The 24,589-nt window shown below is 44.4% G+C and overlaps 1 protein-coding gene across 13 annotated transcripts in view; it reads left to right on the top strand.

Moving 5' to 3' along the window:
- The window catches only part of BIN1 (bridging integrator 1), a 99,422-nt gene that overhangs the window by 53,725 nt on the left and 21,108 nt on the right, over positions 1-24,589 (top strand). For 4 of the 13 annotated variants that reach the window (XM_030454300.1, XM_030454298.1, XM_030454297.1 and 1 more), the window contains exons 6-12: positions 3,688-3,795; positions 5,850-5,942; positions 10,517-10,602; positions 12,360-12,435; positions 14,099-14,181; positions 17,295-17,345; positions 22,074-22,224. In XM_030454300.1, coding sequence (XP_030310160.1) covers positions 3,688-3,795; positions 5,850-5,942; positions 10,517-10,602; positions 12,360-12,435; positions 14,099-14,181; positions 17,295-17,345; positions 22,074-22,224 — 648 coding nt within the window. The remainder of the gene's footprint in view (positions 1-3,687; positions 3,796-5,849; positions 5,943-10,516; positions 10,603-12,359; positions 12,436-14,098; positions 14,182-17,294; positions 17,346-22,073; positions 22,225-24,589) is intronic. The other 9 variants (XM_030454294.1, XM_030454293.1, XM_030454301.1 and 6 more) reach the window with 4 other exon arrangements.

Below are 24,589 nucleotides of genomic sequence, written 5' to 3'. Positions count from 1 at the left end.
CATTTGCCAATATTTGTCACTTCAGGAGGATCATGCTGTACCAACGGGGGGTAGGTCACAGCCCTGTAGAATGAGCCCTCAGCAGCAGTGTCCTTGTCTCCTGCAGCTTCTTGGTTTTGCTTCATTTTTCCACCCTCTTCTTTCCCTGGAAATCTGAAGTGGTGAAGGGCAAAGAGGCTTACTGTGGCTTTCCACCTGCTGAAGAATGTAGAGCTGATCACTCCCCATGCTGTGATGCTGTGTGCCTCAGTTGGCAGCACAGAGGCTCATGCACTGCTTCTTAAGCAGAAGGTTTTATTTTGGGCTCACTATAGACTCAGACTTCTGCATTGCTTCAATCCAAATAACATCTTACCATCTTTATTGGATATGTGTTGGGTCACCTCAGAGTGTCATGTTTCTTCCATGCTTAGTGTCTTTGGGATTTTTTTTAATTCTGCTGGGGTCCCACTGGAACTTTATGGTGGAATTTTAAAAGGAGCACAAGACTGGGACCAGCCAAATTCCACCAAAATTCATGTTAGGCACTGACCTTACATAGATGCCTTCAGCCTTCCAAATAGGCCACTAAGGTGTTTATTACCAATGTCCCTTTGTCAGTGTCCAGATAATGCTCTAGAAAATGGGAAATTAAAGCAATTTTGTACACCATTTAAGTAATGCTTTTAAGAGAGTTCTACTCATCTCTGCTTACCTTCCTAAAATGAGTGAGAATTTGGTTTTCTGTTGGTTCCTACAATAAAGTATGGATGTATTTCCCAAGAGTCTGCTATTTGTTTAAAAAGGGCTTTCACTGGCATAAATTTTAAAAAGTCAGCATGTTATTATTGGTAATTCAGCTGAATGCATCGTCCTCCTTACCCCAGAGCAGTGAGTAGTGCTCACATTAAGTCTGGTTTCTTCAGTTGGTAGAAATAAATACTCTTGTTGAAGGTTGCTGCAGTTTACAAAAGCGTAGTTTTGTTTCATGTGAGCAATTAGAGCTCTTGAGGATGACAGGCAAACCCCCCCCCAGTTTTATGTAATTTATAGAATATTTCAGTTGGTTTTGGTTGTTGTGGTAATAGTTTCCTGTTTTGTGTTTTCCACAAAAGCAGATTTTCTGCTTTTCCTGGAATTCTGGCATTGCTGTGCTAACAGAAGGTGATTTATGGAGAGAAGATTATTTTAATTTAGTTATGTAAAGGCCTGTATTTTGTTAATGGTCTAGTAATACAAATGTGTGATGAGTGAGATCATGCATGTATTATTTTTTGTTAAATTCTAACATATTTGGAAATCTCCTTCACTTGAGGAACTGGAAAAATTGCCTGATTTTTTTTGAGTTCCAACTGGATCCACAGTAAGAAGGTGAAATCAAGAAATTTTTATACTTAAAGGGAATAATTTTTAAATGTTGGGTGGGGAGGGGTAAATAAAGCCTCCCTGTCTTCTCTAACTTGAAAAACGGGAATGCAAAAGGGACTTTATCCTTTCTTTGCAGATAAGTATCTCTTGCTTCTTGGAGTTAGGAATCTTGCATAATCTGTAGTATTTCTGAGTGGAATTTGGTCAAGGTTGCAGAATATACAATAAGAGTAGAGATCTGTGTCGTGAGCCCAGAGAAGACAGAAACCCTAACACAAGCTCTGAGTAGCTGTGGAACCAGTGATTTTCTGTCTTGCACTGAAACTGGTACCCTGTTTTACCCTGTTTTTACTAGGTTTAAAATCAAATACCAATAAGTGGGGGGGGGTGAGGGAGTTAGTTGTGGTGATTTGGGTTGTGGTTTTTTTTGTGCTTTTGCTTTTTTTGTTTTTTTTTTAAACAGAGGCCTAAATTAAGGTGGATTTATTGCAAAGCAGTAAACTCTATTGGAGTTCAGCTTTTAAAATTAGGAAGTGGTGGTAGCTTCAGCTTTCCTAGAGTCATACAAGGAAGCTTCCCACCTTCCAGGACTGGTGTAGGTCCCATTACTGCCAACACAGGCAACTGTGTGATAGGGGTTACTCTAGGAGGACTTGCAGTGTATCTGTACCTTGAAAGCATTTCTATGTACTCTGGTAGAAATGTGAGGGTTAGAAGGGGGTTGCAAAAAAGAGCAGGATTGATCTTGTTGAGGGATGGATCATTTTGAATCAAACTCCCTGGTGAGGTGGAAGGGAAACGTAGAGGTGGCTGTTTGCCATGTCAGAGAGCTGGGCGAAACTCCAGCTATCTCTTCCAGTCTGACCTAGGGGAAAAATCCTCTCTCTTAAATCCTTAGTCTGGACATATGTCTTATCTGCTGTGTGTATAAGATGCAATAACTAGCATCTTGGAGATTGACATACTGCTGGAATTTCCTTCTGACACCCCATGTCTGTGGTGGGGGGGCAGTGTGATGTCAGGGAGGTGTCTTCTAGTGACCTTGATTCCCAAGTGGCTCAGCTTCTTCGTGATTTCTCTCTTGGAGTGAGCTGAGCACTGCATGTGGCTGAGATCCTGCAGATCTGCCGTGACTCACACAGAGCTGCATCAGCCTGTGCTGTAAGGGCAGAGGAGCATGTGTAGGAGATGTGTGAACTGGTCCCAGCTGGTCTGGCAGAAAGATCAGCCTTGAGTGTGGTTTTGCAGCTTATCAGCAGGAGTCTGGGGATAGGAGACCAAATCTCCCTGCCAAGTACAGTGGAGAGGGGGATTTTGTTTTTGCAAGTAAATCCCAATCATGATTCTTCATCCTGTCCCTGGGTGCTGTGGTTAATTAGAAACCTTCCTGGCTCCTTGCCATGCCTTTTCACTCCAGTTCTCCAGTCTCTCTCTAGTCTGCTGATTACTGACACTGGACCTGGCTATTCAAGCTGGGGTCATGCTAGGGTCAGGCTGGGAAGACCTCTTGCTCCAACTCAGACAGTCTGGAGTGTTTGTAGAGAGCACAGGCTTGAGGGTCTAAGGGAGATAGAAGATTTATAATCCAGTGAGCCTGATCTTTGCCAAGGTGAATCTCTGGAGTAGAGAGCCTGAGGCATCTTAGATGAAGAGGAGTAATGGAAGATCAGGCCTCTGTCCCAGATTCTCACCCATGGACCCAACAGGACGCCATTCCTGAACATGAGTCTGGTACATAGCTGGCCCCTTGCTCAGGTTTATTATGGTTTCAGAATGTCTTGCCTATTAGTGCCACAGTGCTACACATTTTTCTTCACACTTCTGTTGCCTAATAAACTAGGTACAATGGACCACTGCCTGTGGCTCTAATCACTGCTGTCTGGACCTCCTGTTGCAGGGTCCAAAATACTGTTCTAAGTGTACCCTGTGTACATGGGTGAATGTTTTTGCTGTACTGGCAACATAAATGTCTTCTTTTGTTGAACTTATTCTCTTGAGCTTCCATACAAACTAAGATTGTGAGCTGGTTAATTAGAGTCTGGTTGCAGTCCTTAGGAGGCCCTGAAAATGATGAAGCAGGTGCTGGTAAGATGCAGACACATGGGGAGGCTTAGGAAGTTCTGGAGCTACAGTTCTGAAAACATTAATTTCAACCAGAAATGGAGCTTGTTGTTGGTTGCATCCCTTTGGTTTCTTTGGCTGGGCAACCTGTTTGGAGTATTCAGTGAATGTCTGTTTGTGGGCAGAGCATGGGGTGCTCAGGAAGTTGGGTGAAGAGGAAGTTGTTTTTTTTTCCTTGAAGGGGCTTTGGGGTTTCAACTCTTTTCTCATTTTTCTTAGTCTCGTATAGCAAAGCGGGGAAGGAAGCTTGTGGATTACGACAGTGCCAGACACCATTTTGAAGCCCTGCAAACTGCAAAGAAGAAGGATGACACCAAAATTGCAAAGGTAAAGCAAGCAGAAGTTTATGCAGCCATCCTTTATTTCATGAGGCTACTCAGCAATTTTTAAGTGCACCTCTGCCTGGTGCACTGAGTCTGTATTTTTTCAGGGAGGTGTCATGAACTCGTGAAGCTTGTTTAGGTATTTCCTTCTCATTTGTTTACTTATAGAAAAAATAATGGTCTCTGTGTTGGCTCAGGGTCACCATCTTCAGTGAGTGTCTCTTTGTGGCCAAGGCCTAGACCTACATTTCTTCAGACACTGCAGGACCAGTAACCTCCATCAGGAAAGTCTATGAGCCTTATGGGGGAAGCAAGTCTTTGCAGTGCCACAGCAAAATATGCCAGTTTGTCCTGTGTACTGGGATTCTGGCTCCCCATCTTACAGCAGTGGTGAGAATAAGTGTTCTGAGTGTGGATTAAGGTTGGTTGTGTTTGTGAAGTCCTCTGATATTCTAAGACAGAGACCCTTACGAGTGTTAAGTACAAGTTCATAGGTGGAAATGCACTCTATGACTGTGTTCTGTTGTCTGTTTGTCACAATTATTGGACAATAAATATGGCTGTCCACTTTACAGGACACATCTTGACACAATAGAATAATCCAGCGCTGGGAGACATCGTTAGCTTTTTTAAGTGTTGGCCATGGCACATCAGGACTCCTCAAGCTAGGAATAGAGCAGGAAAGAAAGAGCTGGGATCTGTATCTTTTATTCAGGCTGAAAAAGGTTGTAATCTTTTGCTTAAAAGTTATTTCTGGTAGGATGGAAATGTGGGCCATGTGGAGACACAAGCCTTTCTCCTGCACAGCAGACATGAAGATGCATCTCTCCCCTGAGCTTAAGACCTGCATTTCATGACTCACAGTCAGTCCTTTCATTTTTAAGCTGAAAATCATCACTCATCTGCTCATCCAGTGGATGCACTGTGATCAACCTTGACAGACAAAGGAGAAAGAGGCTGATGACTCAGGTGTCATTGCATCATTTGTGTGTCAAAGCAAGTCCTGGTTTTGTATGCAAGGGATGAGGCCCAGCTGGTGGTGCCTTCTGTTCAGAGCAGTTCTGCACTGTGTTTGGGGGTGAAGAGCAGCCTGTCCCTGGGGCATGGTAGCCTTATTGGTGTGTGTCTGTGGGATCTTTGCTGTAGTGAAAGTGTTTATTGTAGGAATTCATCTACTCAAGTTGGTACCTGGGAATCTGCACCAAAGAGGCTGGCCACATTTGTCACTGCTGCACTCATTCATGTTGCCCCAAATGCTCCTCATGTAAGACATTATTAACAAGGGGTTGTTTGTTGCTCTTTTGTTAAAGTATGAAGAACAGTGTAGTTTGGAGAGTGAAATGATTTAGGGGTTGGTGCTCTGTTTCTGATTCAGCCTGCCAAAGTGTCTCTCAGCACTTGGTCAGGCTCTTTGCATTAGCCACAATGTGCATTGGATCAAAAAGAGGCATTTTGTTTGTGACACAGCATGTGAAAAGGAACTGACTTGGTTGATGTTTCATGGTATAGTAACATACACTGCAACTCAAATATTTTTGGAGCTATACGGTAAGGTAATTTTTTTTTTTTTTTGGGTCCAATATATGGATATTCTTTTCCCCCTTGCCACTTACTGCTAAACTCACAACCCACCATTGAAATAAAACACTGTGGACTTTCAGCTGTTGCATGGAAATAATTATGGTCATTAATTAATCCTGACCTTTCATTAAGGAGCTCTTACTTCACAGCTATGACTTGGAGTAGGGTTGTCTGTGTGCTAGGTCACTAACAACTATATCTGTTGCTCTTTGCAGCTGCCTGGCTGGTATGCAGTATCCCAGCCCACAATGGAGCATTAATTTCTGCTAAACTTGGCATGCTTCAAAGGATTCATAACTGATTGGTCCCGGGATGTTTGTTTTTTCTCGCCTTGGTGATACTGGTTTGGCCCGGACTTTAAATATACTCTCTGTTGTGACTCTAATTTTTTTATTCTAAAAGATGTATGTTTGTGTCTCTCTTGTTCTCTGTTTATTTTTTTTTCTGTTTTCACTCAAACATGCTCCCATCCCCCAGCCTGTTTCGCTGCTTGAGAAAGCCGCGCCCCAGTGGTGTCAAGGGAAGCTCCAAGCTCACCTCGTTGCACAAACTAATCTGCTCCGAAATCAGGTGACTGCTGATCTACCTGCCTCTAACCCTGCATGTGCTATTTTGGGCTCTAGATTGTACCATGCAACTAATCCTTGGCAGCATTCACTCTAGTCCCTTCTGTTAATTGTGTCCTTGATATTCCTAAGCTACAGTGGACATGTAGAAGTTGCTGACCAATCATTTGATCTCTGCCTGCCCAATTGATTTCTAATCATGTGTGTTAATACTGGACTATTGTTTTCTTCTCCTAAAATGAAATAAGGATGAGGAAAGTGTGTGGAATAATGCCAGGGCAGGAGGGCATTATGTTGTAATGTAGTTTCTTTCTCTTTCATCTAAGAGAAGCAGTAAATTCTTATTCTTACTATTAAAAAAAAAAAAAAAAGAGAGAGGAGGAAGAAAAATAAGAAAGAGGAAAATATTGGAAAAATTGGTTTCTGCTATTTAGTAAAGCCATAAAAAACCCCATGTCACTTCCAAAGCAATTTCTATGGTTGTTATGTTGCAACATTGTCCAGTGGTAAAATCCAAGTTTCCAAAGTGGGCACTGTCCTGCCTCTTGTGGTCTAGATGAGCTGTTTTCAGGGTGCTGAGGTTCTGCCTGCAGAGAAGAAGTGGGCCCAGAGCAGGAATTTGCACCTCGTGTAATGAATTCCAGCAGCTCTAGGGATGAGGTCGTGGTTGTGTCACGTGGCAGAATTTGGCCAAACATTTTCATTATAGCATCTTGAGGGACATGAGAACAGTTCAGAGAAACTGCAGGAAGAATTTCATGCAAGAAGAATTTCAGTCCTGCTTGCATGAGAGAACTGTAGCATCCTGATGAAATCTCTCTTGGTATTTGCCTTGGAACTCCTTAAGGATTAGGAGGGAGCTGGCAAAGGACAGTCAGTGAGGAGAAAATGCTATCAGTAGGCAAGGGATAGTAAATTTATGTAGACTGGGAGAGGGCCAGTTACCTGCTCAGGAGTTCCTGGTGAGCTCATTTGTTCTCATTCAAATGCCTCTAGGTTGTCACATTCCTTTTCAGTGAATTAATTGCAGTTTAGAAATACTAAATCCCTCACACCTTGGTGAAGCACCTGGCTTTTTCACAGTCAGTGTCTGACTGCAGATCTGGGAAAATACTATATTACCACATCAATAAAGCCTGGGGAAAGAGCAGCTGTTAGCATAAGATGCATAGCAAAGGAGGAAAAATGTATTCATTCTTGACTGAAGGAAGAGGGACATTTGGCAAGCTGCCGGGGGCTTTTCCCATGCCTCAGAAGTTGTTGTTCTTGACTGGTCTGTTTGGCTGGTGATATTGCTAGAGGACTAGAAAGCAGATATGGAATTATCTCAAGCCACACAAAGCTGAGTGAGCTCCTGAGGCGTTTTTGCTCTTAGACTGTCTGGGGAGACTGGAACTTTTCAAACAAAGTTATGATTATTTTCATAATATGTTATAATATATTATGAAAATAATCATATATTAGGAATAGAGATATTTTCAAATCAAGTCCTTAAAGTTTTTCCTCTTTCATTATTGAACTAAACAATACTATTAACAACCTTAAGTTTTTGTTTCTACTTGGATGAGTCTTTAGGTTCTTTTGTTTTATATATGTTTTAATTTTGATTGGGAAGTAACAAGAAAGATTTAAATAAAAATTATGAGTTTGTATTCTGAACCTGCTGGTTTTCCAGCTTTTCTTCACAAATATAAGCAGGCAGGGAAAAATAGGCTTCAGTTTTTACATTTTTGTGAAATGTAAAAACAGCAGCTTTGCTACTGTCTCTTCTTCCTTAATAATTTTACAACCTCCAAGCAAAAATGGGGTCAGCAAGACCTATTATTTCTACTGGAAAACCAAACTCCTCCCTTCAGTATGCAAACTCCTGGCCTTTAGCAGATATTAACAAAAACAACACAGTGGGAGTTTTCTGTGAAGTCTCCCAGGAGGATTGCTGTTGCAAGCTCTCAGTTACAAACTTTGGTTACCCTGCTTTTTAAAACAAAAGGAAAAATGGCATAGAACAGCAAATTCTTGCCAAGATCCCCTGAAATGATGAGGACAAAATAAAGAACAACTTGGTGCTCTGGTGACAACAGAATGATATTTATGTTGTAGGAGAAAGCCAGCAAGTTGAGTCCTGGACCCAGGTCCTCTTCTGAGATGCGGGTCTGCCTAGGGTGGGGTACTCAGCTCTCCTCCTCCCCTCTGCCACATGGGTGTCCAAACTATTTACTGAGAAGTGTAAAATTTCCACAGTTCACAGCATTGTGTTTGAAGTGAAATGGTCACCACATTGCCTGAAGGCACCAGGCTGGATATTGCCCGACACCTGTGGGTGGTGGGATGCATGATAGTAGGAATTGAACTGGGCAATAACAGCCTCTCTGCAACCACTAAACTGGTTGTGCTTGGGCTTCTGTGCCTTGACTAGAGGGAAGGTCAGAGAAGCCTATATGTTATCCAGCTCCTGCTCAAAACTCCCTTTCAGGCAGGGAGAGGAAAGGAAGAACTTTCTGAGATCACAGTGTCATAGACTTGGGAATTATGTCCTTTTGCTTTAGTTCTCCATCAGGCTGGCAAAGATAACAGCTGAAATAGTGCACAGGTATGGTAGCAATGGGCCCTGTTCCTGAAACCTCTGTCTTTCCTCCTTTCCCCCCTGTATTGGATGAGCTGGCTACTCTTCTAGTGGGGCTCATGACCAAGCTAATGTCTATCTTTGGCTGGAAGCAGTCAGGGCTTTCCAAGTGTCAGGACCTCTGCTTCCAAGCAAAATTAATCCCACTGGTGAGAAGATCCCTGGGCTGACAAGGAAGTGAAGAATAAGTTCAATGCTCTATCTGGGACTGAGAGCACTAGCTGAGCCACAGGCAGCAGACGGACCCCTGATTCCTACAGCTACTCTAGAGTGAATGTTGCCTGTTACTGATTTTGCCTTTGCCTCGGGATGTCACATTATTCACACATTGCTCTCTAGGTTCTTTGACCTTCTGAACAGGTAAATGAGAGAGAAAGAATGCTATTCACTGTATCTGAAAAACTAACAGCATTCAGTAGTGCCTCCATCTCCCACTTACCTTTTTTTATTTTTGTGCAAACTCTCAAAGCATGTTTGTCAGTGAGTGTAGCAGTGAAATACAGGGTTTCTGGGGGGAAGCATCATGGCCCCTTCTTCCCCTTGCCTGTTCCTCATCAACTCTGCTTAGCTTCTGAATACCTCCAGTTGTGGGTTTTTTTGGGTGAGACTTTCTCTTCTGGTTGAGTACAAAGTCTTAGCTTTTGGCTGCAATGGGTGACCTCCTGAAATGTGGAGCTAGCTGGAAAGTAGGAGCTTCTGTTGCATATATCTGTCACTATGGAGCAGTTATCTGGATATCTTTAATTTAATTGGCACAAAGAAGATAAAACCTCATTTCATACAAGGGGTAAAAATCTTACTGCAGGCTTATAGAAGGATTCACTTCCCCAGTGGCCTGTGGTGTCTTTACAGAGCCCTGAGGTGTTGTGGCATTCCTGCTGGTGTCACACACATTAGTAGGCATTCCTGCTAACCTACCTGTTAAGATGTGTCTTCAAGCTGCTCTTACAGGGATTTGTCATCCTGTCTGCCATAGCACAGGGGTATGGGTGAATGCTGTGCTGTTGCAAATTACAGAATAGAAACACATTAATTAGCAAGCTTTGAGTTTTAAGTGAGGGCACTGAAAAGAGGAAGAAGTCACTTAGGACAAATAGGGGAAGGGGGAAGTGCTTGTTGCTGGTGTCTACTATCAGCAGCAGAAACCAGGATCATCCTTTGTGTCACTGAAACCCAACAGAAATCATGTGTCAGTGTTGGGGTCTGTCAGAGTCTAGGTCAAATGAATAGATGAAATTTAAACTCTCAACTTAGAGAATGAGACATGTTTCTTGTGGCGTTGGCCAGCAACCAGCCAGGGATTGCTCTTGATCCTCACCAATGAGAGTATGTGAGTGCTGAACCCAAGCCCTGCTGCTCAGGCACTCCAGCTTGGCTTCCTGCTGTCACATCATGCTTTGCCTTCCTTGCTCCTCCAGTCAGCTTTGTGAGGGAGCTGTGTCAGCCAAGGGTGCAGACCTCTTCCACTCCTCAGAAGAGATGGGGATGTGGTGTGACCATACCTGAGCAAAGAGACTCCACAGATGGAGGAGAATCTCTTGCTTCAACACCATTTGGGATGTATTTAAACTTTTTCAGAGACCTGGCAAGGAGTGAGGGTAGCCACTGTTATATTCACCTGTATCCAAGCTGGAGGCTGAACTGCCTGACCAGCTCCATTCAGTTTTTGAAGCCAGAGAAACTTACAGAACTTAAAACATATAAGTAAATGTTTGAATTATTTTCTGAGTATTTAAACAGGGAAATCCATTGAGGGAAAACCTGAGAGAAATACTGCAAGCTGAAAGGGCATCAAGTCACTTGTGATGCAACCCTGGTCCCTGGGAGACTCATTTGGGATGGAGCTTACCCTATGCCAGAATTTTGCCTGGTCTGCCAAGGAGCAGCACAGTTGTCCCAGCCTGCAGGGTACTTGTCTGTGCTGAAGCTGACAATCTTCCTTCTCTGTTATTAAGGCTGAAGAAGAACTAGTAAAGGCTCAGAAGGTGTTTGAAGAGATGAACGTTGATTTGCAGGAGGAGTTGCCTTCACTATGGAATAGGTGAGTGCTAAAAGGCTCTTGTATAACAGTTTTCTTTAGCTTCGGCTGGGTGTCTGCTTTTGTTTTCTAGATCACCTCAGAGATGTTTCCCATCTCAGGCTTTCTGTGCTTTGCTTCATCACCCTTGTGAGAAACAATTTTACTACAAAGAGAAACTGTTTCTGTACTATCAGATTAATCTATTTGCCCCACCAACTCTGCCCAACTTTCCTGGACAGTGGCCCAGGTTCTGCTGTGAGCAGGGGACAGAGCAGACAGAGTCATTGGGATTGTGGGTAGGGAGCTGGATGGATGGAAAGAACAAGTGGGTATTTCAGCTGACTGGTTCAGGGAAGATGAGATGTCAGAGGGGTGCATACAGTCACCGGGGTTGGAGAGAGTCAAGAGGTGGTGCCTTGATCACTGTGTCTTGCCATGCAAGCTTATGATACCTGATGAAGCAGCAGGTTAAGAGAAGCATGAGAGGACAGGTTGCTTGGCTTTGGGTCCCACTTTCAGGTTTGGGCTGTTGAGGGAACGAAGACTAAGGAAGGATCCTGGTGTGGCTGCCTGATTTTGCCGCTAAATGTGCTCCTGGCTATGGGACACAGGACCCAGTGAGTAACTCGTGATTACAGCTGTCCTCTTGTGCTCTGTTTAACAAATGCCGGCAGAGGAAAATGGGCTGAGTAGGAAGACTTGAGAGACCATGGATTTGCCATAACCAGTGATTATGGTAATGAAAAGGGAGAAGAAAGAAACCAGGGTCAGCATTTAGCTTGGAAGATGAACTGGAGGGCAGCAGCTGATGTATGGGGAGATGACAGTGAAAAGCAGGCAAAATCTTGCTAGGAGTGTCCCAGTTTCTTATTTTTAAATGCAGTGATCACATCTGTGTTGGCAGTGCTGCTCTGTAGGGATGAAGAGGGTGGGCAGCAGCAGGGCAAGAAAGCAAAGTGCTGATGTCTGCTTTCAGTCCCCTTTCCTCCCAGCCTGGGTCAAGAGTCTGCTCAAAGCAGAGTGCAGGCCTGGCTTAGGAAGGAGCTGGAAGGGATACCAGCATCTGGGTGATTCCATGTGCGGAACCATTGTGCCACTGGCCTTAGGGAGCATCTCCCTCCTGCTGTTGCTCCTCAGCTGGGTGCTGGTACAGCATTCCCTAGTGACAGCTGCTGGGGTTTTAAGGTGCCACAGGTTGTTCACAGTCTCTTGCTATCTAGCTGATTCTTCTGCTTTCTTGTTGCTCTCTGTGTCTGTCCTGTGCTTTTTTTTTTTTTCTTTTTTTCTTTTTTCTGCCCCCGAAGCAAACAGGTCATGCTTTTATGCTTCTGTGCTGAGGGATCTCAGAATGAATTAATATCTGCCCTCCTGCCAATTTTCCAACTCTTTCTACACTCCACCTGCTTCTGTCCTTTTCCTTTCCATCACCTTACCACTGTCTCTCTTTTCTTTTTCCTCTCTTTCCTTTTCTTTTTTCCTTCTCTGCCCTCTACCTCCCTTTCCATTTAGCCAGCACATGTTCAGATTGTATCCTACCTGGCCTCCTCCTCACCTTGGACATGTTTGCCCCACACCTGGCTTTTTCTCCAATACTCCCTTCATACTTCTCTGCCATCCTTCTCTCCAGCATGTGTGAGGTCTGACCAACCAAACCAACTCAACCAGAGTTGTGTTTGAATGGGATTGGTGGGTGGGAGGTAGTAGAAGGGAAAGAATTTGAAGGTTTTGGGAGAGCACTGTGTCCATTAAGAAGGTCTTTCTTATTTTTCATTTGGCAGTCGTGTTGGTTTCTATGTCAACACATTCCAGAGTATAGCAGGCCTGGAGGAGAACTTCCATAAAGAAATGAGCAAGGTAAGGCAACCAGCAGCTTATCCTACTTGTGCACAGTCTCCTCACTGTTACTAAAAAACCCCTCACAAACATGAGACAAACAAAAAAAACCCCAACCAAAACTGAAAAAAATGCTGGAAAAAACAGTGTTTGCCCTATGTCACAGGAAAGTGTTAAGTCTTAGGTTTTTTTCTGAGCCACTTGGGAGAAAGACAGTCTGAGATAGTAACGTAAAGAAACAGAGCACAGGGAAGAGACCACAAGGCTATGTAACAGTGGGGAATTTGTGTCATTAGGCCGGACTTGTTTGGACATCCACAGAGATAAGATAAGCCACTTTCAAACCAATCTTTTGCTGCCTTTTTGAGTTAATCTACATTATGGATCTGTAACCTATTACTTGGGGCCTCTCAGCCTGGTATGTATTTGCCACCTGATTTGCTGCCTGGCAACCCTCATCTCTCCAGCAGTGGGGATAAAAGCAGCAGGAAGTCTGCCAGCATGCAGGTTGGCTGAAAGCTGAGATATACCTCACTCCAGTCCTTCAAGAAGGCACTTCCCAGTAGTACCTTTCTGCTTTGGTTTCTTTTCTGCACTGTGCATATAAAGAAGGCATGTAAATGAGTGCTTAGCGTGGCCCTTGTGTGGGCTACCAGTTGGCTACAAATTGGGAATCACAGGAGCAAGCATTGTTGTATCCTGATGGTGGCAGGCTGGATCCTAACCCATCAGAAACCTCAGAAACAGTGTGGGAAATCCCCCCCATTGCCACTTTAATTTACAAATATGTTCTTGTTCTTCCATGTACAAGCTAGAGAAGTCTTGAATTCCTTAGGTCTATGCCCTGTTCCTAAGTGTTGCATGCCCTCTGTAAATGTAGCACTAATCTTGATGAGCAACTGAGAGCCCAGCTGGAAAACTCTTGCATTCCCTCCCCTCCCAAACGTCATCCTGACAAAACAAGACAGCCGCTAAGCAACAGGCAACATTATACTCCTTCAATTCCCAGCAGTCAGGGGCCCTCTGCTTTGGTGTAATGCATCAATTTTGAGCCCTGCTGACATTTCATGGGGACCTTTCCAGTTAATAGCCTGCTCTTCTCCACTGAGGGATGAACTAACTGTTAAGAATAGGGAGGATGGTTATAATTATCAGTTTAGTGCTGTTAACTTACATTGAGCTAAACATGGGAAAGTTGCTTGTTAGACAGGAATTCTCTTCCTGTATCATTCTTGAGTTTTTCTTTCCTGAGGAGTTTTGTATGAGAGCAGGGATTTTGCTTTGTTCCATGAGAACCATCTGTTTCTTATTACTGCTATAGCATTCAATTAACTGCTGGTGTTGCCTGCACGATACCTCCAACATTGATTGCATTGGATCCCCCCTCCTACCAGTGATAAATCTGGCATCTCATCTTGTTTGTGAATTGGCTGTTTCAGAATAGGAGTGTCTGGAGTGAATATTGCAGCTTTTGGTAGCAGGGAGAGTTAAACCTTCAATATTGCATTTCTGCAAAGATCTCCAAGTGCTGCCCAAACCTATATGGCAGCTTGTGAGGTCAAGGCTTGTTGTTGACTGGAATTCCAGCTGCCTATGTTTGGTCAGCCTGTGCAGACCAGCCCAGACTCTATTCTGGCACTTGACTCTATTCTCATTCTTTCTCTTTTGTGTTTGTATTTTGCAGTTGAACCAAAATCTCCATGATGTCCTGCTGGGTCTAGACAAGCAGTACTCAGGCAATGCCTTCCCTGTTAAAGCACAGCCCAGGTCAGTAACTGTGGGAGGGGAACAGTGTTTTTCCCTTCAGCAGGGCAGGGGAGGAGGGATAGGGATGTCTCTGCCTAGGGGTATTGAAATCTCCACGTTGTCAGCTGGGGAGTGATTTGACTACCTGCATATTGCCAGTCAGTGCCCTCCTGAGACTTCCTAGAGCATGTACAGATTGCACCTGGGGCTGGGTAACACAACATGATACCCTCTTACCTTTATAGAATAGCATCTGGAGGCCTAAACTTTCACTGGGTGCTGATGTGTAGGCAACTGTCTCTCAGTTCTGCTTTTATGAAGCTGAATCCCATGCACTGATAGTACTAAGCTGCCCTTTCTTCTAGGTACAGCTGCCCAGCACCAGCCCTACTCTTCCTCTCACAAGTTTCCACCATCTACCTGCAGCTTGTGAACTTCAGGGTCAAGAGCCCGTTTGTTTTCCCAGACTCCTATTTGGTCCTTCAGACTTGTAACCACTTATTTACCAAAGCCTTGTTCCCCTTGGTGTAGCCTCCTGAGGTGTATTTATTTCCATTTTGTGTGTTGGAGAAGTAGTTGTAGCCTTACTGAGGTGAGGTCTTCTGGCCTCAGAGCACTTCCGACCTGCATTTGTGCAAGAAGTATGTCCTCCAGGCCCTTGGGTTTTTTCCCTCAGCTGAGTCCATTCCTTATGGTTAAATGCAAGTCTGCACATTCTCTACCACTGAGAGGGGAGGGAGAGGTCAGGCTTTGGATGAGGCTGTCTGGCTCCCATCCAAATGTGTGAGTGATGAAATAGTGTTGGGCTCTGGCTTCCAGCTGCTGCTAATCCCACGTGCTGGGTGAGCAGGAGCACAGCCCAAAGTCCTCAATTGGTGTATTGACTGAGGGAAGAGGTGAAGTCAGCGTGAAGTCAGGGCAAGCTGCACTCTGAGCGCGCTGATTCGAAGGGCCAGATCAGCTGTTGAGACCTCTCTGCTCCCTTGTCTCTCCTCCCAGTTTAACCTCCTATTGCAATTGTGTACAGGCAACTTCTGTGTCTTGTTCCAGTGATATTTGTGGTGCTCACTAGCTCTGAAGAAAAAGGACATTTGAGTTGAATTTGGGCCCTGAATTTTGGGTTGCTAAAAACAAATTTTCAAGATACTTGTGGGAATGCTTCCTTTGAAAATGATCCCTTCCTCCCAAATTAGCATGCAGTATCTGTTAATCATAGCAACCCAACAAGACTAGAGCACGAATCTTATGAGGAGTGGTTGAGGGAACTGGGATTGCTTAATCTGAAAAGGGAGGAGTCTTTACAACTCAGTCTTTACAACTAACTGAAAGGAGGTTGTAATCAGGTGGATATTTGTCTCTTCAAGTAACGAGCTCCATAGGACAAGAGGATATGGCCTCAAGTTGTGCCAGGGGAAGTTTACATTAGGTATTAGGAGCAATTTATTTACTGAAAGAGTGGTCAAGCATTAGAGCAGGCTGCCCAGGGAAGTGGTAGAGTCACCATGCCTGAAGGCATTAAAAAACCATGTTGACATGGCACTTCAGGACATGGCTTAATTAGCATGATGGTGTTGAGTTGATGGTTGCACTTGATGATCTAAGAGATTTTTTCCAGCGTGAATGATTCTATGATTCTGTTCTATGATTCTAAGACTGAAGCCTAGTGAGGAGGCTGAGATGCCCATCCTCTTGCTGATGTGTGCTATGTTGTCTCTGATTGCAGCATACTTCAGAGTCCTTGGAAGGAGTACCAGGACAGATGAAGGCTATAGCCATTGCTCTGTCTAGCTCCTTCCTTCTCTTTTCTATCTTCCTCAAGGAAGTGACTGCAGATTGTAGTGACAGCCTGGTCCAGATAAGTTTGTTGTGGCTTGAAGTATCTGGCCTGAAAGAGCTTCCAAATGATACATTGTCTGTCCTCATTATTTTTGCTAGCTTCCACTGAGGCAGTAATGGGTGTCTCAGCTGCAGCTGTGTTCTCTTTGGCTGGCTACAAGACCACATGGCCCTAAAAACTGAAAATGAGCACACACTGGGTGGTTCCTGTGCTGGCAGCAATCTGGGTGCTGCTGCTTCATCACTTGCTCCATGCATCTCAGCTGAGTTGCCAGACCTGCCCCAGAATGACTCTGTTCCTCCTGAGCGCAATGGAGCAGGGTGTTGTAGGAGGATGTATCAAAGGTTTGCCAGGGTAGTAAATATGTTTTGTAGTGAACAGGAAATGCTGTGAGGCACTTGTGTCTCCCCTGCACATCTGGTTTCTCATTGTGGCCCAGGGCTGGAGTGAGAGTGTACAGGAGGAAATAGCCCTCACTGATCTGATTGCTTGTCATGGCCTGCAGTAGGAGCAGATGCTTCCCTAGCCCTCCTCTACTAGGAAGGGGATTGGAGAGGGATACAATGGCAGGAAATGAATGAGGAGGTGTGAGAAGAGAGGCAATTACCCGTGCACATCATTATGGCATTTGTGTGAGGCTCTGCAGAAATATTACTGAGGCTAATGAATCTGATGCTGGCACAGTAGCACAGAGCAGCTGATAGATTTTTTGAAACCTCGGAAGTGTCTGGGATGTGTTTCTCGAAGAGTTTGAACAGTCATGGCTCAGATGTGTAGAACACCTAGGAGATCCATGGCATTATGCTAGTGCAATTGGATAAACTGGGAAAAGATATAGCAGGTGAGCTGCTGATTAGGTTCCATGTGTAAGGCTGAGCACTGATTGCATAAGGAAAGGAGAGTGGGGAGCTTGTTTCTTGTGTACCAATATTTGCAGGTGAGAGTAAGGAGCTGTGATTACCTGTGAAAAATGGACATTTACAGTTATCTGCTGGTGTATACCTGTTCCTTTTTCTTATTTTCCATATGCACTCTGGCCCCATATTCAAAAGAGCAGGGAAAACAATTGTTTGCTTACACAGTTGTAAACCTTTGGTAGACACAAAAAGCCCTCTCCAAACCAAGCCATAGCTTTTTAGGAACCAAGGGAAGTGTGTAACTGTTCTTGTATGTGTGTGTGTGAGAGAGAGAGAGGAGATCTTGTCATCTTGATTACAGTGAGCTTTGTGGCACCAATTGCACGGGTGCTTGGAAGCTTAACTTTTCCTCCCTGGTTTGACTGTGCCATCCTCAACAGAAAGAAAACTAAACTGTTCGCCAGGCTGAGGAAAAAGATGAGCAGGTACCGGTACGGAGAGCAGCATTTCGATACGCGTTTGATTTAGTTCCTAAAACTGGAGAGGCTGTTGCTGGACTCATAACAGCCTGGCACGTGTTAACTCTGTGATGGGAGAGGGGTCCTTTGCATGTTACCGTGTGTTCATGGCCTGTTGGGTCCCGCTGAGATCTTTGTGTGTCTGGGTAATCCCATTAACTGCTTGTGTGCCTGGTTTGAATCCTTGCTTCTTTTCCAATGTAAGAAGGCAGCGTGAAAGCTCAGGCATTGTCTGTTCATTTGGTTTTGTGTGACTAAAAGCATGGTTCTGGGTTTTCTGTGGAAAATAGGGCAATTTTGGTGATTAACAACTTCTAGTTTTAACCATTAGGGCTTGCCTTTTTGAACAGGCCTGAAATGCTGCATTCTCATTCCCTGCCTGGCCGGGGAGGACCACAAGGCAGGTCCTTCACACTCAGAAATCCTGTCCTCTCTACCTGTTGCAGTTGGTAGGATGATGAGATGGGAGAAGGACACTTCCAGTTTACTTACTCTGTTCTTGAGCATCCTCACTATCTTGGTCCTTCTATTTATAATTTTGTGCAGGGATGAAGGAGAAGGAAGCCTGTTGTCTTGTATAAAGAATAATGCCAGCATCTTGCCTTTCAAGGCAGTGATGGCATGGGATAACATGGATTGCTACAATGCCTGGAGTTACCATAGTCCAGGCCAAAGACTCTGTCAAGAGCATGCCCTGGGGCAAAATGGGAGTTGCTGCATAATGGCATGGAAACTTCCTCTACTTTTTGTTTTTCTTATCCTCTGTGTTGGTGCTCCCTCCATTGGGTCCTTATAGGAAGGAAAAACCAAACCAGAATAAATCCTCAAGCAAGATGATGTCCAAAATGAGTGCTGGTGGATCTGGATCCTTGTTTTTCTGATCCTGTCTTCCCACTGGCCAGGGCAAGCCACACAAACCTTCTGTTTGTCTCTGCTATGCGTCTTTTGTAGAATGGGAGGTTGGAGGGTGGGGAATAGTAATTTCACAAGGAAGTTGTTGGGCAGATCTTGATTTTGTATCCTCAGATTAAAAGTAGGGAAGGAATGTTTTGTGTTGTTACTGTTTTAAGGCTTCCTACTGTAGGAAAGGGAGGATTCACAGGTGTACTTCTCTGGATATCTCTCTGTTCCTTGGTTGGGCCAGTATTGTACCTGCACCAGGCAGGAGGTCTAGTCCCTGAGAACAGATGGATGCTACAGCAGAGGGAGAGCTAGTAGACCTGAAGTTGATGAGCTCTAGCCAAAACATCCTGCCAGCAGGTAAGGTGTCTGACATGGGCTATGCCTGGGGTTTCTGTTATCAGAGCAGTTGCTGGAGTCACAGAGAAATGTGCAACCCCTGGTGCAGGGAAGGAAGGTGTGGAACTTGTTCACTCTTTGATCTGCAGCAAGAATGTAGATTTGTGTCAGTGTATGTTTGGGTATGTAGGTGTTTTTCCCTCCTTTTTCTTTTTTCCCCCCCTTCTTTTTAAAAATAATTCTCTAGCCTGCTTTGGTGCTAAAAAATAAATTGCTTTCAGCTAAAAGGCCTTCTCTAAACCTTAGCTTAGATATCAACCTTTTTTTTTTTTCTTTTTTTACTTGAGAACTTGGCAGGAGGCAACTGATCTGTTTTTACCATATATTTGAAAGTTAAGTTTCGTTCTCTAAGGTGAGATTGTAACAAGCACATGGAAACCCGATTTGCAGATGTTACTCTGCACTTCCAGAACAGATGAGGCAGCCCCACTGAGGTGTCTGCGAGCTCACCAGCACTAAAAGAGGCTGCAGAATTTTGGCAGTAACTGCATGAGACCCCATTCCCAGCTCTGTATTTGCAGATGAAAGTTGACACCCCTTTTCCTTCCCTGCCTGATATATTCCTGGATTTTGCATCACTTCCCAGTTGCTCATGGGAAGGAAAAAGAGAGAGCAATGACCTTGTTGTGTTGACTTTTGCTGCCATAGTCACATTTGGTCAGCGAGGACAGTCCCCACACTCTTGCTTTTCCTCCTCTGCGTTTCCTAGTGCGGATAGACAGTTTGGAGACAGAACTTTGCTCTGTGTGGGCAGTGTGTGCTCTCTGGGGACCTGTGAAGGACAGAGGATCCTGGTGACAAGCTTGCTTTGACGCTGGTTGCACTTGCTAAAACGCGTGCAAAACAAGTGCAGGAATGAAGGTGCTGCTCAGGGGGCTGGAAAAGGCTCAGACAAAATTAGCACTGGCATTTTCCTGGGAGGATCAGCCAACACATCAAACAAGCTGTAAATAGTAGTGACTTAATGAAGGCTTTAGTGCGGGGCCCTCTCAGTCCTTGTAGGATGAGAGGAAGAAGCTGGGCTGCCTCTTATGTGGGGGAGCCTTTTACCAGCGTATCTCCAAAATAAGTCCCTGCCAGGAACTAGGAGTAGGGCACTCAAAAGCTGTTCCATGGCCTTTGGAAAATAAGCCTGAACTTCTTGTCCCTGGGAGGAATGGCCTTTTCAGGTCCCTAGAAGGAAAAGCCTACCTTTGTGTTAGCAGGCCAGCCGATAGCCAGTAGCTATCAGACACACAATATTCCCAGTACAGTCTGGGTACAGGAGGAGCCTGGCAGTCTTGCTGCAGATCACTGCGTGTGCCCCATATTCTCCAAAGGGTTTTCAACTCTAGGGAAGGCAACACATTTTTTTACTCCAACTCTGCATCAGAGGATGTTTTCTGTCATTTCCTGCTATTCCTTGATGACTCCCATTTACAGCAGGACTTCCTTACCTTCAGCATCCAACCATTACTGCTTTTAATCTGCAGCATAACCTTGTCATTTTTTTCAGGATCCTTCACACAACCCACTGTTGTGAAGTGATTCCTGGGTACCTCTGAGGAAGGACACTGTAGACATATCCAGGCAAACTGAAGAGCTGCAGGGACTTGCATACATGTTCCTTAATCCTTTCTCTTCCCTTTTTCCCATTCCTTTCCCCCTTTTTCCCTTGGTGTGTGTACCCCTGGTTGAGAGCTGCTGGCAGAGAACACCGTTGGGTTTGTTGCATTGTGTTGATGTGCTGCTGGCATCAGTGTCATCAGAAACATCTGATCTGCATGCAGACCTGAGAACAAGTGCTTTGTGGGGAAATGTGTGTGGGGTGTGGATATGGAGAGAAAGGTGGGTTAATGGGTGAGGGCAAAATTGAATGCAGAGGGGATGGGATGGGGAGCTTGAAAGCTGGAATGCTGAGCAGGGAAAAGATGCTTGCTTGGAAGAGGAGGTTCACTGAAATGCCTTGCTGTCCCTTCCTCCTCTTGCTGTCACTCTACTTGTGAGTGTTGAGGAACGAGGCCATCATGCATGTTGGCCAAATGACAAGTGGTTGTACATGTTTGAAGCTCTGGGCTCTCTTGGGACAGACCAAGGAAATAATTGATGTTCCTGCAGAATGAGGCCCACATTGATCTATGCCAGGATTTACCGTCTCAAATTGTAGTCAGTAGAAAGGATTTAGTCCTTTCAATCTTCTCCCAAGGCTTTTAGCTTTGCAAGAACTGCAACTTTTTAAGTGGAGGCAAATATCACTCTGTTAGTGAGGTTGCACAGCCCTTTTGTAATATTCTGTTTTCAGCTGTGTATAGTTTTGCTAAACTGTAACCACTTCAGATAAAATATGCCCTACCAAGTGTCTGTGCTTCTGTGTGACTCAAGATAAATTGATGAGCTGCTTTTTGAGAGCTGAATTTCAGTGAAGATGCTTCAGCTGTTCCTGAGATTTAGGCTGGGATAACAGTTTTGCCTTTATTCCTGTCGAAATCCTCTGGTAACCAACTTTTTACTAAATCTCTCATGATTCTGTACTTTGAAGCACAGACCTGGGCATGCCTATAGGCACAGGCTTGTGCCTCCTCCCATTCCTGTAAGAAATCTGTCCGACTCTGTCCAATAGATTAAGAACCAACAAATGCCACTGGCATATGCCCCTTATATCTGAATTCCGTGAAGAATTTCTCTTGACTGTGTGTCAGAAACAGTCCTAGAATAAGGACCAAGGAGGGAAAGGCAAAGGCAGAAGGAGTTCATAGTTGAAAATAAGCCTGGGGAAACTTTCCATAGTAGAGAAATCATTGGGAGGCAGAATCTCACTTGTTTTTTTGGTGGTTTTTTTCTGTGTGGAATGATCTGTGAAACCTCTGGCTACATTGCTCTTCTTCCAGCTTAGCCAGTTTATACCACACAGCGGAAAATTATATTCTGCTATTACAACTTTACTTCCTGTGTTGTAAATCTATTAGTCATACCCCATGCAGGTGTCATTACACCACCACACAGAAAAATTCTTATATGTAGATTTTGGAACTGCACGAGTTGGACAAAACTCCTTCCCCCATCTGCTCCCCTAGTACTAAAAAATTATGACTCAATATCAGGTACTTGCATTAGAATCTAGCAGAATTAAGGGTGCCTGGTTGTTTTTTTGGTTTTCTGTATCTGGGGCAAAGTATATCCATGCAGTAGGAATTTAGAGAGTAGCCTGCTGCACAGTAATGCTGCTGCAGTGTTGGACTGCAAATGAATCATCAAAGTTGCTTCTCAGACACTTGTGGGGTCTTCAAATGTCAATTGTGTGTCTGAGTGCTGAAGAGATAATGGAGGCCACTTATACATGCTGGTTAACACAACTCCTTCCAGGCCTGGCTCAGACTTCTCTCTCTTTCCCTCTCTCCCCCTTTCTCTCTCCACATCCTTCAGTGACAGCACTGCAGTGAAAGCAAATAAAAGCCCCTCGCCTCCACCAGATGGATCAGCCATCACCAGCCCTGATGCCAAGACTGTCAACCATGAGGTGGAACCATCTACTTTGGAAGCACCTGGGGCAAGCATCCCAAAGTCACCATCACAGGTAGTGTCCTCATGACATTGATCATGTCTCTGCAGTATGACTGCACAAGGTCTGTGAGTCAAAACCATCCATCGGTTGCTTTTCTGGACCTCTTCCATGTATTGATCACAGAGAATATGATAATGATGGTTCTCCTTTACTGGTTCCTGAGAATGCAAGTTGCTCATTGGTCATCTCTGTATCATATAGGCAAGAGCTAAGATGTCTCTAAATGCCTCTGTAGAAGGAAGGCCAAGATTTTGCTCTTCAGGAAGATGCCCAAGACAATCCAGGAAGGATGGAGTTGTAGCTAGGCGAGGAAAATTGGTCTTCACATTTGAATTAACCTGCACAATTTAATGGCCCAGGTTCTTTTCAAGAACTTCAATAACTAAGGAAGGTTCAAAGAAAAGTCTAATGTTGATAGGAGAACATCTCTGCTTTGCACAATATTTTATGCTAATCCCAAAATAAACCATTATGTTAAAATAAAGGCATTCTGCTCTTATTCTATAAAGATACTAGGAAGAGATCTGTTATATGGAGTCTGATATTTTCCATGTGGCCTTTGTTAATCCTTTCCTTACACAGGAGATACCAAGAGGCATGTTTATAACAGCAGATGCAGCTCCTGCTATTTGGGATTAAAGGAAAATCAAACATTTATGTCCTCTTCCCATTCTTCTGTTTCTGAGTAGGGGAAAAGCTTTGTAGGGTGAAGTAGTAACTAGGCCAAAGTTATGTTTGGTGCCAATCCTTGCGTTTCAGTAAGTGGGATACCAGGGAGGAGCCTTGCAGGAAGAATTAAAGCTGAGAGGGGTTCTGGCCAAACTGGTAAGAGAAAACCTATTGTTTCTGAAAAGAGATGGGCACAACACAGAACTTCCTTGCTGTTGTCATATGTGTCCTGTGGTGTAGGCTGTCTCCTGTTTCCAGATAGCCTCTCACAGTTTTTTTCTAGGGACAAAAAGGGGATATTTGTACATTGGCAAAAGGGTCTTTTCCAGTCCTGTGAGGTGTATGGATGCCTAGCAGTGTCTTTTCAGGTCTTCTCTAGGATCTCTGCACTGCTCAGCATTGCACATCCTAGAGCTGCTTTGCTGCTGCCCTGGGTAGGACCTTGGAGTGTGTGTATAGGGGAGAGAGGATAGTGCATCCATAATTTCCTTCCTGTTTTTTTCAGAAATTGGCATAAGTTGATTGGAACAAGAAATCATGCAGATTTATTGAGCTGTTCAGTGCACACTTCACTCACCCTGCCTGTGGCCTTGTCTTACTGAATTTGGCTTCTTCCCTTTCCTTTAAATAGCACGCAGAAGCCTTGTTTTTGCCAGCCTGCAAGTGCTTTCTCATTCACTTGCTGCCTTCCTGCCCACAGGAATGGGGCTGGAGGCACCCCTTGTCGAGCAAGCAGAATATCCCAGTGAAGCCCTGGCTGGAACCTCAGATGGGCCACAGGCAAGGACAGAACAGTATTTTCAGCTGATGCTGCCACCGCCTGGCAGATCTTTCCCAGTGTATATTTAGTTTGTGGCTCCTGGGCCTCACTGCAGTGAAGAAGTGCTAAGGGACAGAGCTGTCTCCAGAGGGAGGGAAGACAAGCTCAGGGGGTTCATTTTTGGAGCCAAGCCTGGCATCTGAGTGGATAAAGTCTAGGGACTGAGTGTGTGTCAGCTATCCATCCAGCAGGAGAACTCAAGTATCTGCTCTCTCAATGGTGCTCACCTTATTAATGTCATCTTCACAGGTGGGATTTACTTTTGAACTGTGGGCTAGGTGATTTGTTCTAGGGGCCTCATCCTTTGGGAAGGATGGAGCAGAAAGCGACCTTGATTTACTGGCCTCTTTCTGTCTGAAATACTAATGCAAACCATAAGCAATGGCTGTAGAAAGACAGCAAAACAGGAGACACCAAATAAATACTAACTGAATTTTGAACTATTCCCTATGCCAAAAAAAAACCCAAAAAAAAAAAAAAAACCAACAAAAATCTTTTACTGTCCTTTAATTCTTGAAAACAGCTGATTTCTGTCTTTTGGAAAAGCAACTGCTATCATCTCTCCACACTGAGCAATTTGATGATAACACAGGACTTCAGGGGTCTCTGAAATTTCAAAGGTCAGACTTTGGCTCTCAGTTACACCACTGAAACACTGTAATTACACTTTTGGAATCAGTACAACTATTTTTAATTTAGATAGGTAAAGCTTTCTGGGATTGTGGGATCCAAGTCAGCAGGAAAATTTTAGAGGATTCATTTTACTCCAGGTGGCAAAGTTGTCCACGTCTGATGAATTTCCAGATATAACCCAGCACCAATATGCCATCCTGTTGTCTTTGAAATGTGGTTTTAGACCTCTCTTGGGGGTAATGCTGGATACTGGAT

The sequence above is a fragment of the Calypte anna genome, chromosome 7 (genome assembly GCF_003957555.1).
Source record: "Calypte anna isolate BGI_N300 chromosome 7, bCalAnn1_v1.p, whole genome shotgun sequence".
Lineage (NCBI taxonomy): Eukaryota > Metazoa > Chordata > Aves > Apodiformes > Trochilidae > Calypte > Calypte anna.
The sequence above is the reverse complement of the archived record's forward strand: the minus strand, read 5'-3'. Positions and strand labels throughout refer to the sequence as shown.